We start from the raw sequence: 17,876 nt of genomic DNA on the forward strand, positions 1-17,876 counted from the left end.
TCACATGTTCTCTTATGAAGTGGTATTTGATGTCAATGTGCTTGGTTCTTGAGTGTTGTACTGGATTTTCAGTTATAGCAATAGCACTGGTGTTGTCACAAAATATTGGGATTTTTGAGAGATTTAATCCATAATCAAGTAATTGATTTCTCATCCACAATAATTGTGCACAACAGCTTCCAGCTGCAATGTACTCAGCCTCAGCTGTAGAGGTTGATACAGAATTTTGCTTTTTGCTAAACCAAGAAATCAATCTGTCACGAAGAAATTGACAGGTGCCTGTTGTACTTTTTCTATCAATTTTGCATCCTGCAAAATCAGCATCTGAATATCCAATTAGATCAAATCCAGAGTCTTTAGGGTACCAAATACCAAGATTTGGTGTTCCCTTAAGATATCTGAATATTCTTTTTATAGCAATAAGATGTGATTCTTTAGGATCAGATTGAAATCTAGCACAGAGGCATGTAGAAAACATAATATCTGGTCTACTAGCTGTCAAATATAAAAGAGATCCAACCATGCCTCTATAATTAGAGATGTCCACAGATTTCTCATTAGGACTTAACTCTAATTTGGTGGCTGTTGGCATGGGAGTCTTAGCTTCTTTGCAATCCAATAAATCAAACTTTTTAAGTAGATCATAAATGTACTTAGTTTGATTTATGAATATACCTTCCTTTACTTGTTTAACTTGTAAACCAAGAAAGTAGGTGAGCTCTCCCATCATGCTCATTTCATACTGACTTTTCATTAGATTAGCAAACTTCTTGCAAAGTTTCTCATCTGTAGAACCAAAAATTATATCATCTACATAAATTTGAACCAGAATAAAGGCACCATTTACATTTCTGTAGAATAGTGTTTTATCCACAGTTCCTCTGGAAAAATGATTATCTAACAAGAATTGAGACAGAGTGTCATACCATGCCCTTGGTGCTTGCTTTAGTCCATAGAGTGCTTTTAATAAAAGGTAAACATACTCTGGAAATTCTGGATCTTCAAAACCAGGAGGCTGACTGACATATACCTCCTCTTCCAGTTCACCATTTAGAAAAGCACTCTTGACATCCATTTGATAAACTTTAAAGTTTGCATGAGCAGCATAGGCCAGGAAGATTCTTATTGCTTCCAGTCTTGCAACTGGTGCAAAGGTCTCATCAAAATCAATTCCTTCAGATTGAGAGTATCCTTTAGCAACAAGCCTTGCCTTGTTTCTGGTGACAACTCCATTTTCATCCACCTTGTTTCTGAATACCCATCTTGTTCCTACAATTGTTCTGTTTTTAGGTTTGGGTATCAGCTTCCATACATTGTTTCTCTCAAATTGATTTAATTCTTCTTGCATAGCAAGAACCCAATCAGCATCTTTGAGAGCATCTTCTATGACTTTAGGTTCATCCTGTGAAAGGAATGCACTGTACAAACACTCATCTTGAGTTGCTCTTCTTGTTTGTACAGATGCATTTGCATCTCCAATAATTAGCTCAAAAGGGTGATCCCTTGTCCACTTTCTTTGTGGTGGAAGTGATTGTCTGGATGATGTGGCTTCATTATTGAAGTTCAGGTTTCCATGTTGGAAAGCTCCCCCTAAATTTGACATCTCATTATTTCTAGACTGATTGAAACTTTGAGACATTCTTTCAAATGATGATCCTTGAGGTGTTTCAACTGATCCTTCCAATGTACTTTCAACTGATGCTTCAGTTGAATTCCAATAGCAGTTGTTTCTTGCACTAGAGAGTCATCAGTTGGAACATTAGTTCCAGGATTAATTCCAACATTCTGAATAATGTCATCACAGTCATCATCACTATCATACAGATCACCTTCACCTTCATTCTCAAATCTGAGATTATCATGAAATCCTTCATCTGAGAATCCTTGAATCTTTTTATCATCAAAAACTACATGGATTGATTCCATAACAATGTTGGTTCTCAGATTATACACTCTAAATGATTTTCCATCAGAGTATCCAACAAAAATAGCTTCATCTGCCTTGGCCTCAAATTTTCCAAGATTTTCACCTTGATTTCTTAAAACATAACACTTGCATCCAAATACATGAAGAAAGCTAATTGTTGCCTTCTTTCCTTTGAAGAGTTGAAAGGGAGTTAGATTATGAGGTTTGGTAATTAGTGAAATGTTTTGAGTGAAACAAGCAGTGTTCACAGCTTCAGCCCAAAAATAGGTTGGAAGTTGAGCTTCATTAATCATGGTTCTTGCAGCCTCAATAAGAGTTCTATTCTTCCTTTCAACAACACCATTTTGTTGTGGAGTTCTTGGTGCATAAAACTCATGAATAATTCCCTCTTCTTCACAAAATTCTTTCATCACAGAGTTCTTGAATTCTGTTCCATTGTCACTTCTTATCCTTCCAACTTTGACATCTGGATTGTTGTTTAATGCCTTGATATGATTGATGATGATTTTCCCAGCTTCATCCTTAGAATGCAGGAAGAAAGTCCAAGTAAATTTTGAAAAATCATCAACAATCACTAAGCAATATTTCTTCTTTGAAATGGACATTATGTTGACTGGTCCAAATAAATCCATATGCAAGAGCTGAAGGGGCTTCACAATTGATGAAAGAGATTTGCTTTTGAAAGAGCTTCTCTTTTGCTTTCCTAGCTGACAGGCTCCACATAATCCATCTTTGGAGAATTCCAGCTTGGGTAGACCTCTTACCAAGTCCTTCTTTACTAACTCATTCAAGGTTTTGAAATTTAGATGAGACAATCTCTTATGTCATAGCCAACTGTCATCTGAGCTTGCTTTGCTGAGAAGGCAAGTGATAGATTCAGACTTTACAGAATTAAAGTCAGCTACATACACATTTCCTTTCCTTTGTCCAATCAGAACCACATTGTTGTCATCTCCTTTGGTGACAACACAGGCTGCAGGAGTGAAATTAAGTTTGTAACCTTTGTCACAGAGCTGACTGATGCTAAGCAAGTTGTGCTTAAGACCAGACACCAATGCAACTTCATCAATGATGACATTCTCTTTTGCAATCAAGCCATATCCCATAGTATATCCTTTGCTGTCATCTCCAAAGGTAATGCTAGGGCCAGCTTTCTCCACAAACTTTGTGAGCAGGGAGGAATCACCAGTCATGTGCCTGGAGCATCCACTATCCAAGTACCACAAATTCTTCTTGTGGTTTCCCTGCACACATTTCACAAACAGATCAAGTTGATTTTGGTACCCAAATTGCTTTGGGTCCAGATTTGTTAGTCTTAGCAGCCTTTTCCACTTTCTCAACCTTTACCTTGGATTGAATTGATTCAATCTTTGGTTTTGGTTGAGAAATTGGAATATCAACTCTGTTTTCAAACACAGGCCTTTGAGGTATGCATACATTGTTCATTCCATGCAAATTTGAATGAAATTGAGGCATGTTAAAGGCATTAAAATAAGGATTGAACATATATGGCATGTTAGGCTGAGAATAAGGATTGTGAGGCAATAAACCAGGCATCATATTCATAGCAGATAAATTCATGTGAGGAATAGATGTCATAGGAATAGGCAAAGATAAATTAGGAGCAATCACAGTTTTACAATTAGCAGATAAATGATTTACACTACCACACTTACTGCAGGTTTTCCTAAGAGCACTAGCATTGGGAGTGTAATTGGTGTGCTTGTTAACTCCTATTTTGCCATTTCTATTTCCTTTCTTCTTTTTAGTCTCCTCAGATTTATGCTCACTAGTATCCAACTTCTTCTTGTTCTTGTTACTGGAATTAAGAGTGTTATTAACACTATCACTGGTCTCAGAAGAACTATTCTCACCTTTAACAAAATTCTTTTTAACAGGACCATATTTCTTTTTAAGTTTCTTGAGAACATTCTTATCAACTGATGACTCTCATCAGTTGAGACTTTGCTTTTCAACTGATGATCATCATCAGTATTCTCATCACTTGAACTGTTCTCAGATACCTCAAGCACTTTCTTATTCCTCTTCCATTCATTCTCTACAAAAGTCTCTCTACCTTGCATGTTAATGATATTGGTGGAAGCATCTCTTCCAGATTTCCATTTGGCAATAATCTCTTGTTCCTTATCAAGCTGCTTTCTTATGATCTCTTCTCTCTTCAGAACAACCAAGAGATCATCCTTGGCTGTCTGACACTCAATTTTCAGCTTCTCAAACTCAATAAATTGAGCTTCTAAGGCACTGTTTCTATCACTAAGAAAGGTGTTAGCTTCCTTCATTCTACTATTTTCCTTAGTGAGAGACTTTAAAGAAACATGCAAATGATACAATTCTGTAGACATTTCATTAATGGTAGCATTGCATTCATCTTTAGTTAACTCAACTAGGTTTGTAGTGAATACCTGACTACTGCTTCCAGTGTTTTCTTCTTGATCTGTGGAGTTGGCCATTAGAGCTAGATTGACAAATCCTCCTCTTCATCAGAATCATCTCCAGCTGCCCAATCATCCTTTGTGATGAATGCTCTTTCCTTTTGTTTGAGAAGTTCATAATATTTCTTTTTGTAGTCAATGTTTTCACTTGACTTCTTCTCAACTTTAGGCTTTCTTCACTCATTTGCAAAGTGACCTGCATTCCCACAGTTGAAGCACTTGAATTTTGATCTGTCTACCATGCTTCTATCAGACTTGGGATTGCCTTTAAATGATTTTGCAGAATTAAAATTCTTTTTGAATTTCAGTTTGGAGAATCTTCTTGACAGGAAGGCTAGATGCTCATCAATTCCATCACTTTCTTCACCAGAATCAGCTACATCTTTCTCTTTTCTTTTCCCTTTGCTTGACTCTGAGCTCTCCTCTTTGACCAACTTCTCAGTTTCTTCAACTTGAGACTTTCCCTTGTCCTTGACAGTATCCTCTAGAGATGCAACTAGAGCCACAGATGAATGCCCTTTCTTTTGGCTTTTCTCAATCTCTTCATCTTGTTCCATTTCAAGCTCATAAGTCTTTAAGGTTCCATACAGTCTCTCTAGAGTATAGTCTTTAAATTCTTGTGTATTTCTGAGAGAGACTGTCATGGGTTTCCATTCTTTGGGAAGAGCTCTTAAGAATTTCAAGTTTGAATCCTTAACTTGATATACTCTTCCAAAGAGCTTTAGACCATTTAACAGTTTTTGAAATCTGTTAAATGTATCACTCAAACTTTCACCAGCCTTGAAATGGAATGACTCATATTGTTGAATCAGAAGCTGCATTTTGTTCTCTCTTACTTGCTCATTCCCTTCACAGATGGTCCTGATGGTGTCCCAAACTTCTTTGGCACTTGTGCAGCTAATAACACTATCAATCATTTCTTGATCCAAACCATTGAACAGAAGGTTCATGGTTTTCTTGTCCTTGTGCACTTCTTCAGTATCTTCTTGAGAATATTCATGGATAGGTTTTGGAATCATCTTACCTACCATGTCTTCACCATCAGCTCCCATACTTGTGCAGACCTTCATGGGGACATGAGGTCCTTTTTCAATGCAGTTCACATAGCTTTCATCAATGGACAACAGATGCAGATGCATTCTCACTTTCCAGTGAAAATAGTTGTCTTTGTCAAGAACAGGAATCTTCACTCCAGCATCCTTTTTTCCCATCTTTCTCTAGCAGTGTTGATCTTTTTCCCTGTTTGTTGGGAACCTGGCTCTGATACCAATTGTTATTTTACACCAACTATCAGAAAGATTGTAGAAGGGGGGGTTGAATACAATCTTTTACAAATTAAAAGATTCAAGAAGCAATACACTTAATCACAGTAAAACAGAAAACACCAAGTATTTAAAAATACGGGTGGATTGAATGATCCACCCGTGAGATTTTATATAGAAGAATCTGTGGATTGATTACAATTCGCACAGCTGCTGGTTCATCACTCAAACAAGTTCTAACTCTCAGATTTTTCTCTCAAGTAATTTGAACAAGTTCAACTGATGCTTCTAACTTGGTTATATACTCCAAGTTTTACAAAGCTTTTAGCTAGATTACAAAATGCACTCTAATCTAAAAACAATGCTGCACAACTTTGTCTTATGCATGCTTTCTGAGATGTCTTCATCTTTGACCATCATCTTGATTTGATCCAGATTGCACTGCATGAGATAAGTGTGTTTCTGCTTCTTCTTTATTTTCCTAATTAGGCTTCCATGTCTATTTTAGTGTAATTCGATCCATGTGATTTGTCAGACTTAAGCTCTAGTCACTTTCAACTGCTCTTTGCTTCATCAGTTGAAGGTTCTGGTTGCTTTCAACTGCTCTTGACTTTATCAGTTGAATGCTAGGCTCATCAGTTGAATGAATTACAAACTTCATCAGTTGAATGTTGTTCCAGTCTCATCAGTTGAATTCCTCAGCATCATCAGTTGAATACTTTGTCTTCAGTTGAATGCTTGATATTCATCAGTTGAAACATCATCCAGTCTTCATCAGTTGAATAGTTACATCTCATCAGTTGAATATCCTTCACTTAGATAAAATTACACGGCATTGGATATTTACAATTAGCCATCCTATTCTACCCATCCGTTGATAATTCCCAAAGACAAGAAATATAACAATTACAACTGAAATTTGATAAAGATTCTAAGTAAGACATGTTACAAAATGTTTATGTTATCATCAAAAATTATTGATTCCTAACACTACTAATCGCCTTTTTTAAAATATTTCATATTTAAAATTAAAATATAACTAAAATATTTTCAAAAGATTACATTAAAAAAATAATGTATTGTTACACCATTAAATTTGGTAATTAGCTATTTTGATTTATTACTTTTTTTATTTTTAATAATTTAATTGATTTCATATGTACATGTATATATATGTATATTTGCCTATTTCTAATTGTAATTACTGACTTCCTGTTTCCTCGGATTAAATATGGAAAGACTTCCTCGGATTAAATATGGAAAGACTTCCGAAGCACTCTAAAGATAGTGACTGCTCATTTGATTCGCATTTGGGAAAGAAATCGCTATGACTTCAGGCCAACACATACAAAGCGTCCAACACAAGTAGGTGATGGTATGATTTTCGTTCCATTGTGTTCATTATGCCTCCACAATTTAACATCTGTTATTGCTGATAAGACTTGGTTTGTTGAAATTTATTATATACTCAGCGCAGAAACGACCTCTTAGTCCATCTTTGTCGAACTCCGATATGGGTATGTTAACTTCTAACTTCATTCTGATTTACCAGGTGATCTCAGGCATGAGCTTGACATCTAACTGTTTATGCCTTATTATATTTTCTTAGTGTTGAGACGGCGACGAGAGGAATCTGGCCTCGAGGCATTTCTGCGTGTGCAAGTCAATCATACATAGGATCGAGAAGGTTACGTGCAGAATATTCACATTATGAATGCTACTAATACTTATATTGCACAACATAAGTTTTGTATGCAAGTACAAAGTATGTGTCATCTGTTTTTCTTTATCGATGATTTTTCAAATTCTGTTTGATCCGGAAATGTTTTGGCACGGACAGGTTTTGTATCGCGACCATCAGGAACTCGAGCTTATCAAGGACGAAAGAATGAGGATGCAAACAAGGATTACAAAATTACTATATTGTTGCAAGTTTCATAAGAAAGATCGTGACATATTATATTGCCAAGTGATGGCTGTGTCAAACCTATTTGACATGACAATGATTTATTATATGCTTGTGTTTATCGCGGATACGTTCTACATAAAGTCTGTGCAGATTTGCCTCAAGAATTTGATCAGTCCATAATGAAAAAGGATTGCTCCGGTAGAGATATGTGTCTGCTGCTGTTGGATATCAGTTACTTTATCGACCCGTTTTTTCAAAAAATTATAGCCTTGCTGATCTCCTTCTATCTTGGAGCTCTTGGTGGTTATTTCCACGATTGCTGCGCCAACTGCAAAAAATGTGCATGCAACCTCATGCTTGATTGGTTCATTACATCTACTCTTCAGGAATCGGATCGATACCGTTCACTGCATCTTCTGGAAATGGTTAATTCAGGTCAAAAGCGTGTAACCCTTTTACCATGTCTTCGGCTCATATAGTTGACTGTTTTGCTTGATTGATTTGTAGCGTGTTTACTGCTGATTTTCATTGATTTTGCATTGAACAGTCATGACTACAGATATGTCGTCCACCCAGCGAAGTTCTGTCATACAGTATCTTTCCAGGTTTGTTTCACATATCCATATAGCATCAGCAAAATAGATCTCCTCAGTTGTGTGGCCTTTTATTTTTATCACTTCTTATACAAGATCTGCAAACTTAAAAATGGCCACGCCAAACAAGCAGACATCATTTCAAAGGCGGATGAGCAATGTTAATTCTTCAGGTTTGATTGTTTTTCAAGGCAATTCATTCGTTTCTGCATCATTGAATGCTTGCAGAGAACATGAGCAAACACGAGGCATTAGTATATGTTTACGTTTTACCACCAGAATTCAACAGTTTACTAATGGAGGTCAGAATGCTTACCACAATTCACTCTTGATGTTTCTCCTGTTTATAAAGCAAGTTCTCCATATTTTTTAATGCTTTGTTGGCATTACAGGGATGACATTACAGGCTTATGTGTGTGAACATATATATGGCTCACAGGTATTACTTGATTTTGCCGAAAGTCTTATCAAATTAATGTCAAACTAGCTTGGAAGCTTTTTATGGTTTTAATTTAGTTACTTCTCCAAATGGCACTTTGTGAATTAGCCAGTCCATACAGAACAACTAATGGAGAAGAAGAAGATTATCTGTTTTTTCCAGTACTTAATTCATGTATTATAACTCCTTCTGATGATGCACCCCATCGAAGCATACATGTATGTTATTTTTCAATATTAGCCGTTAAGAAAATGCATTAATTTTGTTGTATGCATGCCTGAATGACTTTAGGGCTGTTTGGCCAATTTTATCAAAATGGATTAGCAGGAGGTTTAGTAAATGTATTGGATGATTTAGAATTTCCCTTCACGTGTAATTGTGTTATACTATATGCTGAAATTTTGAAAAATAAACTTGGGACATTCAAGTGCATGCAGTAAAGAAATTTTAAACTTTTGGTATCCCTATTCATTGTTGATCAATCACTTTTTGATTAATCAGTCATGTTTTAGACAATACAGTACATTCAGAGGAGTCATTTGTTATTAACTTTTAATGAGACTTTCTAATATATTTTTCAGAATCATGTTTCATCACAGAGGTGTGCTGAACTTACAATTATTGCAGCAAGCCACGGTCTGAAGGAAGTCTGGATAGCATATCAGGTCATTAATTGATTTTTTGTAATGCGACGATTCTCTCACCATTTAAGTACTATTGCCAAGCTAAGAATATATGATTCTTTCTATATTGGTGAGCTTAAGTCAGTCTTTCCAAAGTCTTCTGGTCTGAACCATACAAATACCGAAGTACTGACATATAATTTCACTTCCATGAGTATTTTAAGATTATTATAGTAGTTAATATTTGCTTCATTTTTTTCATGCAGCCTGTGCTTGCAATACTTTACTTGCTTTGGTATATGTCATCTATTGGCTTTTGACTCATGGATAAGGTAATCTTTAATATCACCTCATGTGAAAGTTTGTAATTAGAGCTATAAATAAGCTGAATCATGGAGTCTGATATCACCTCATGTCAAGTTTTGTGCCATAAAATTTCTCTGGGCTTATTTTATAGCCCATCATATTATTTGGGCTTACTGGAATCATCCAATTAGGGATAATGGGCTTCACCATGGATGGGTGAATCATTGGAGGCATACAAGGAGGTATATGGACCTGCATTGGAAGCGTAATGGAGGCTGCCGTTAGAATGGGGTTGCACCTGAAAGCGCTTTAGGGGTTACCGCTGCTCAGGGTTACCACTAAGTGCATCATGGCTTGCAACTACAGGGCTGCAGTTAGGGGATGCCGCTGGAAGGGCTTCCGCCGCCTGGGCAGAACGGCAGGCAGAATCCAAGCAGGACTCTTCTTTCTTGTTTCTAAGAGGACGAATTGGAGGTGGATTGGGAGTATATCAGCTATTATTTATCCACGAATTAGAAGATAATCATTCTTATTTGGAGATAACTACGATATATGTACGTATCTAATGCAAATATTCGGATAATTATGTAAGATGAAGGCTTCAAGTGACCTACTTGGAGTGGGATGCCGCTAGATAACTACAAGAGGAAGTTGTTTTATCCTAAACTAGAGGGGATAAGAGCTTATCTCTCCAGAGTCCTAAATCGAGAATTACATGGGCTTGATCCCTATAAATAGGGTATGTAGGCACCTTGCAAAGGGACGGATTCAGATTCATAAACTCACGAGTTCTACACTCTAAAGAGAGGCACGTGTAACCTTTGTGACGTATATTTCCGGGCAATTGCAGGACGGAATTCCACAATTCTGGCCTCGTTGTTTGGTTCTTTGCAAGCTCAGCCCTTAAACACACTTGTTTTCCATTTGTTTTTCTTTAGTTTATGTTAACGGTAGCCCCTAAGAGCTAGCCGTGATTTTCGTAGTTGTAATAAATATCCTTATAATTGTGCTATACGGTTCTGGGGGTGTTGTATCAATTCCTCTCACAACACTTTTTGGCGCTAGAAGGAGGGGATTACTGATCTTAGAGAGGAGAGATGTCAGAAATTCCCGAAAACACTAAAAATCCCAAGACGCCGGAAGGCGCTACGCAAGGTGAAAGCGATGTTCCGAGTGGGGAATTAACGCGCGAGGAGATGAAGGCAAAAATAAAGAGAATGAGTCGAAGGATTGCTTTTCTGAAAAGGAAATCAGCAAGGTCGAAAAAGGCTAGCAAGGTGACCCCCACCAAGCTAGATTTTGATGGAGAAGGCGGTAGGAAGGAAGGCGGCAACCCTGAGGATCGAGCTAACCCCGAAATGGATGATGGAGAGCACTCACAGGCTACTAGTGTGTTCGACCGCCTTGGAAGGAAACTGACCGAGCAGGACTTGCGGCACAGGCTTGGCAACAAGGCCCCTAACGGGGATGAACCTGAAGGCTCGCAACGCAAGGCTCCTCCCAGCCAAAGACAGGAGAAGCCCGTGTCTGAAGCTCGGTCAAATGATAGAAACCAAAGGCCATCAAAGGTTATCTCCATTCATGATGATGAGGAAAGCTCAGGGTCGCACAATGATGAAGAAGTATGCAAGAAGAAAGATCAACCCCTGGATGGTGATTATGAGGTTGCACTTGATAATGGGGATGATAAGTGCAAGATGGAAGAGCTGCTGGAAGCCTTAAAGAAGGTGAAGGCCGATAAGAAGTCGAAATCCGAGCTTACCGTCAAGTCACCCTTTACTAAGAGGGTTAGGGAGTCACCCCTACCGCGCATCTACAGGGGGTTGGCAACCTGCGATTTAACGGAACCACGGATCCCGTGGAGTATCTTAGCCGGTTTGACACTGAGATGGAGGTCTACCAGATTCCAGACCTCAAGAAATGTCGCTTGTTGGCTGCAACCCTCAGGGATGACGCTCACCACTGGTTCAAGAGGCTTCTTGCTGATTCTATCAGCTCTTGGAGGAAAATGTGTGAGCTGTTTGTGGGACAATTCAGGGCTTCCGTTACTTATGCCCCACCTGCCAACACTTTAGCTAATATTAAGCAAAAGGAACACGAGACATTAAGAGAGTATTTCAAACGCTTCAACTCAGAGGTACCCCGAGTTAGACCAACATCAAAGGAAACCCTGAAGAATTTTTTGATAGCGGGGGTAAGGCCTGGAACAGACTTCTGGAAGGAGTTGCAAGGACGGGAGCCTGAAACCTTGGCTGACTTCTTTGCTAGGGCTGAACCCCATAAGGTGATTGAGGAATCCTTAGCTAAGTTGAAGAAGGAGTCGAAGTCTGAAAGCCGTAGTAGCTGGAAAAACAAGAGAGATAGGTCTTACAGCCCAGATAGGAGGAACACCTATAAGAGGAACCCCTACGTAAGGCCTGCTGGTGAAAAATCCTCGAGCCGAGATGGCAAGACCTCGCCCATTACTGTGAACACAACCAGCACGCAGGGCTTCGACAAGTCAAGGTTGACAATGAGGAAGACAAGAGAAGCAAGGTACCACGAATACACGCCACTGACAGCTTCCATAGATCACATTTTCGAGGTCGGAGACAAGGCGAGACTCTTCCGGAAGCCCTTTCGAAGTCGACCCCCTGGAAAGAAAGACCAGGGGAAATATTGCGCTTTCCATGACTTAAATGGGCATGACACGGCGGAGTGTGTGCATCTCAAGGACCACATAGAGGACCTAATCAGAACCGGGTACTTGACAGAGTTTGTAGCCCAAGAGGCTAAAAAGTATAAGGAAAAGAAAGCCGAAAGGGCAAATAACCAGGAAGCCAACCGCAACACCCGGGCTGGCAGTGTACGAATAATCATCGGAGGACCCTTCGTGGGAGGCCAGGGACACAGTGCTATGAAGAGATATGTACGGGAAGCCCGAGGGCCGCCCTTAACCAATGTGTGCCATCTGTCTGAAAGGCCTCCCAAAATGTTCAAAGGGGAGACCATGGACATTACCTTTACCGAGGGGGATGCAAGCGCGGTACACCATCCTCATAGCGATGCCCTGGTGGTAACAGCCGTGATCGGAAATGTCAATGTACACAGGCTTCTTGTCGACAACGGAAGCTCTGTCAATATCTTGGCCTACAGTGCGTACCAGAGAATGAAAATGGCAGATAGAGATATGATGGCCTGCTACAATGAATCGTATGGTTTCACGGGGAATGCCGTCCAGATTGTTGGAAGGTTAAGACTCCCAATCACCCTTGGAGTAGAACCCCGGGCTACCATTCAAGTTACAGAGTTCATGATAGTAAACGAAGACATCTCCTATAACGGGATCCTGGGCAGACCCATTTTGAGGGATATGCGGATCGTGACCTCAATCTACCATTTATCAATGAAGTTCCCAACCCCCAATGGGGTAGGATGTGTACGGGGATGTCAGGCTGACTCCCGGGAATGCTATAGCAAGGCTTTGAGATCTGCAATAAAAGCCTGTAAAGAAGCCCAGCAAATGGATGAAGACGTCCCAGAGAGCTGTTACAAGCAAGTGGATATAGAAGAGGAACCCGAAACTAAGGCCCAGGGAAGAGTTCTGATAAAGTTTGTGAAAGAAACCTGCAACATGGTGATCATTGTGCAACATCCGGGGGAGGATCCTTATCTAGAAGCCTCACATGCTGTGCATGGAGGGCTTACACTCACAGATACATTTCCAGGGAAAAATATTGATACAGCGGAAACCCTGGTTAAAGGAATTGTGGAAGATGTTATTGACAGTGACTCCGAAGGGGCTGGTCAAAAGCAGCCCCAAAATAAAAAGCAAGAAAATGAGTGCGAGGCACCCTGTGACTTCAACAGTGCTATGGTAACCTATCAACTTGGAAACCGGACATGGCTTCCCGTTCATGAAATCCTGGGTACGCAACCCGAAGAGGGTGGCAACAAAGAGGTTACCGTTGAGATCGACCTCGACCCAAGGATGCCGGAAACCCAAGTGAAGACTGGAGCAGCTGGGGATACCCTGTCCATCTTGGTGGATGAGTCCGACCCCTTTAAAGAGCTAAAAATTGGGGAGCAATTAGGTCCGGACCTAAAGGAAACCCTGGCCGCATTCTTAAAGAATAAAATCTGGACGTCTTCGCTTGGAACCATTCGGATATGATCGGGATTCACCCAGAAGTCATGTGCCACCACCTCAATATTGACCCATACAAAAGGGGGGTCAGACAGAAGAGAAGACCAATTAGTGGGGAAAGGGCTACCGCTTTTCAAGAAGAGGTAGACCGACTATTGAAGGCAGGCCTAGTGAAAGAAACCTTCTACCCTACATGGCTAGCAAACTCGGTGTTGGTGAAGAAACCTAACGGAAAGTGGAGACATGCATAGACTTTACTGATCTGAACGAGGCTTGCCCTAAGGACAGCTTCCCGCTTCCTCGAATTGACCAATTGGTGGATTCCACTGCGGGGCACGCACTATTAAGCTTCATGGACGCCTACTCGGGCTACAATAAAATCCCCATGTTCGAGCCAGATCAGAAACACACCTCCTTCATCACTGACAGGGGGCTTTATTGCTATATCGGCATGCCGTTTGGTTTGCTGAATGCTGGGGCTACATATCAAAGGCTGGTCAACAAGATGTTTAAGGACCAGATTGGGAAAATAATGGAAGTTGTTAGGTCCAGATACGATTGTAGAAGGGGGGTTGAATACAATCGTCACAAAATAATCGCGGCGGAATAATCTGATTGGAGTATAACTTGTTAATCAGATTTAAATTAATTAATATAACAATTTTTAAGTCGTTATATAATTAATATGGTTCGTTTTAATGTCCACTAGTTTGTAGAATAAATTTGACGTGAAGTATTCTAACTTAGCGGAATAAAACAACCTAGTGATCAAAGCACAGAAAACTGTGGATATAACAATAGCAAGTTACAAGCAACTTGAAAGTTTACAAGGCAATCAACACTATACAAATGAAGAGGTGAAGGCCTATTTATAGGAAAACACCTTGAACTAGTATGACAAAGGTAGGCATGACAATCCTACAAAGTGCTATGACAATCATACAAAGTGCTATGACAATTACATGGATCAGTATGACAAACTAAGCTATTGTCATGCTACAAATGGGTCGGTATGACAATTAGGAGGATTGTCATACCATACAAACTTCGGTATGACAAAGCAGCATGACAATGAGACTTGGAGGCTAAGGGTTGAAACGGTATGACAATCTCTAGGATTGTCATACCATTTGATTTCGGTATGACAATCAGAGGAATTGTCATGCCTTCTTCAACTGGTATGACAAACCAAGACATTGTCATGCCTTCTGTCATAAGCACTCAACAGGGCGTGGTATGACAATCTATTAGATTGTCAGACCGTGCCCAAAAACAATATAAATTGTATTTTCATTCTATGATTAATCCAATAATTATCCACTTAACTATATTAATTATATAAATTCATAAATTAAATTAATTCGAGTGTGAATCAATTTAATAAATAAATTACATAACTTATATAATTATTTTGAGATGTGAATAAATTAAAAGAATAATTATATTGAGCACTTTCTTCAGCAGCAGGTCTTCTGACTTCCTTTAAAAGATCTGATTCTTTGTCTTGATTGAACGACCACCTATTGTTGATGCAGAATATTTAATCTGAGTAGCTGACACACAAATGTACTGTCTGGTTCATCTGTATCTAGCTGAATCAAATATTCTTTATCAAATAAACATTTGAGAAGTGGCTTGTTCATCGAGTCTTTGTCTTCGTAGTTCTTCTTCATAACTAGAAATAGGTTGGAATCTTCTGAATACATAAAGTATTAAAACTTTATACCTTCTGGACTTCTGGACGTGCTACAAAATATTATTTGTACACTGAGGCTTGAACATATTAATGAACTTCTTTCAGTGGTGTGCAGCAGCATCCTGAAATTCTTCAGACATATGATTTTAATAAATCACTTGACATTTTTCATACAGATTCCTTCAATAGAGCTTGCTATTTTACTTTCTTTCTTATCAGAGTTGAGTTGATACTCTTAAATACAAATAGGCTAAACATATGCCTTTCAGAAGTTTATGTGGATGACATGCTAGTCAAATCAAAGGAAGCTTATGATCATGTGACACACTTATCAGAGATGTTCGACATACTAAGGGATTACAGGATGAAGTTGAATCCCCAAAAGTGCGTATTCGGGGTTGAATCTGGCAAGTTCCTGGGCTTCATTGTCAATCACAGGGGAATCGAAGCTAACCCTGCAAAGATCAAGGCCTTAATTGAAATGAGGTCACCTAGGAATGTAAAAGAGGTGCAATGCCTTACAGGCCGAATTCCCGCCCTAAACCGGTTCATCTCGAAGTCCTCAGATAAATGTAGAGAATTCTTTGCAGCCATAAAAAAGGGGCAAAAATTTGAATGGACGACAGAATGCGAGGCTGCCTTCCTGAAGCTGAAGGAGCAACTTGGAAGCCCGCCACTGTTGGCAAAACCAACGAAGGGTGAAGCTTTAATCCTTTACCTAGGGGTTTCTGAGTTCTCAATTAGCGCTGTCCTGATCAAGGAGGAAGAGCAAACCCAGCAGCCGGTGTATTATGTGAGCAAAAGGTTACTTGATGCTGAAACCCGTTACTCAAACATGGAGAAGTTGGCCTATGCACTAATTTTGGTTTCCCGTAAACTAAGGCCCTACTTCCAGGCTCACAAGATTGAAGTGCGAACATCCTTCCCTCTCAGACAAGTTTTACACAGGCCGGAAGCCTCTGGCAGAATTATGAAATGGGCGGTTGAGCTAGGCCAATTCGATATAGAGTACAAGCCAAGGACCTCCATTAAGGGGCAAGCACTAGCCGACTTCATCCTAGAGTTTTCACCCACTTTCGAAGTTGAAGGGATGGAATGTGTACCAGAACCTCAGTCTCCAATAGCCATACCCGAGAATTGTTCCCCTTGGTGGAACTTGTACGTCGATGGGGCTGTCAATGGAAATGGGGTCGGGGCTGGCATCGTGCTAGTCAGTCCGGAAGGCCATAAGCTGCAAAACTCCATTCACTTCGACTTTAAAGCCACCAACAATGACGCGGAGTATGAAGCCCTAATAGCGGGGCTGAAGCTAGCCTTGGAGATGAGAGTAGAAAATATGAATGTTTACAGTGATTCTATGTTGGTAGTCTGGCACATCCGAGGAGGATTCCAAGCTAGGGGTCCCCGTACTGATCTCTACATGCGATATGCCCAGGAACTGATTGGGAAATTCAGGGAAATCAAGCTAGAGCAAATACCAAGATCTGAAAATGCAGATGCAGACGCCCTGGCCAAGTTAGGCTCTCAGAAGGATGCACACATGCTTGGGGTGATCCCCCTCGAAATCCAGTATCAGCCTAGCATCCCCAAGATTGAAGTCCTGGATGTTGAGGTCGATGAGTCTAACCTTTGGACAACCCCAATCCAGGAATACATAGCCAACGGAACCCTGCCGCAGACAAAGACGAGGCCAAAAAATTAAGATACAAGGCAGCCCAGTATGTAATCTATGATGGAATCCTTTACAAAAGGGGGTTCAACCGACCCCTCCTTAGGTGTGTTGCTGGAATAAGATGTGAATATATTATGCGCGAGGTGCATGAAGGAATTTGTGGGAATCACTCGGGGGGTGCCTCCCTCGCTCACAAAATCCTCCGTCAAGGCTATTACTGGCCTACCCTCTACAAGGATGCTCATGCCTTCGCCAAGGCCTGTGACAGCTGCCAAAGGTTCTCTAACACAAATAAGAACCCAGCGGTACCTCTAAAGACCCTGACGAGCCCCTGGCCGTTTGCTGTTTGGGGCATAGATCTGATTGGTGAATTACCCAAAGGGAAAGGAGGAGTGAAATATGCAGTCGTGGCTGTAGACTACTTTACTAAATGGGCTGAGGCTGAACCCCTGGCTTCCATCACTGCAAGGAAGCTGGTAGACTTCGTTTATCGTGCAATCGTCTGTCGATACGGGGTTCCCTACAAGCTCATATCTTAAAATGGGAAGCAGTTTGACAGCAATGAAATGATGAATTTCTGTGAACACCTTGGCATAAAGAAAGGCTTTTCCGCGGTGTGCCACCCTCAGAGTAACGGTCAGACGGAAGCCGTCAACAAAATTATTAAGCACACCCTGAAAGCCAAACTGGAAGAGAAAAAGGGATGTTGGCCAGAAGAACTTCCTATGGTGTTGTGGTCTTACAATACCACTCCAAGGTCTACCACTGGCGAAACCCCGTTCACCCTAACATAGGGGTGTGAAGCCATGGTTCCCGTAGAGGTTGGAGCAGGGTCCTTTCGAAGGGATAACTATGACCCTGAGAATAATG

The 17,876-nt window shown here is 40.2% G+C and overlaps 1 protein-coding gene across 1 annotated transcript; it reads left to right on the forward strand.

Annotated features, from left to right (window-relative positions):
• The first annotated feature begins 15,671 nt into the window (after positions 1 to 15,671).
• LOC135152799 (uncharacterized) lies at positions 15,672 to 17,036 on the forward strand. The gene has a single exon (XM_064093908.1). The coding sequence runs from the start codon at positions 15,672 to 15,674 to the stop codon at positions 17,034 to 17,036; it is 1,365 nt and encodes a 454-aa protein (XP_063949978.1).
• Positions 17,037 to 17,876: the final 840 nt, after the last annotated feature.

The sequence above is a fragment of the Daucus carota genome, chromosome 5 (genome assembly GCF_001625215.2).
Source record: "Daucus carota subsp. sativus chromosome 5, DH1 v3.0, whole genome shotgun sequence".
Taxonomy (NCBI): domain Eukaryota; kingdom Viridiplantae; phylum Streptophyta; class Magnoliopsida; order Apiales; family Apiaceae; genus Daucus; species Daucus carota.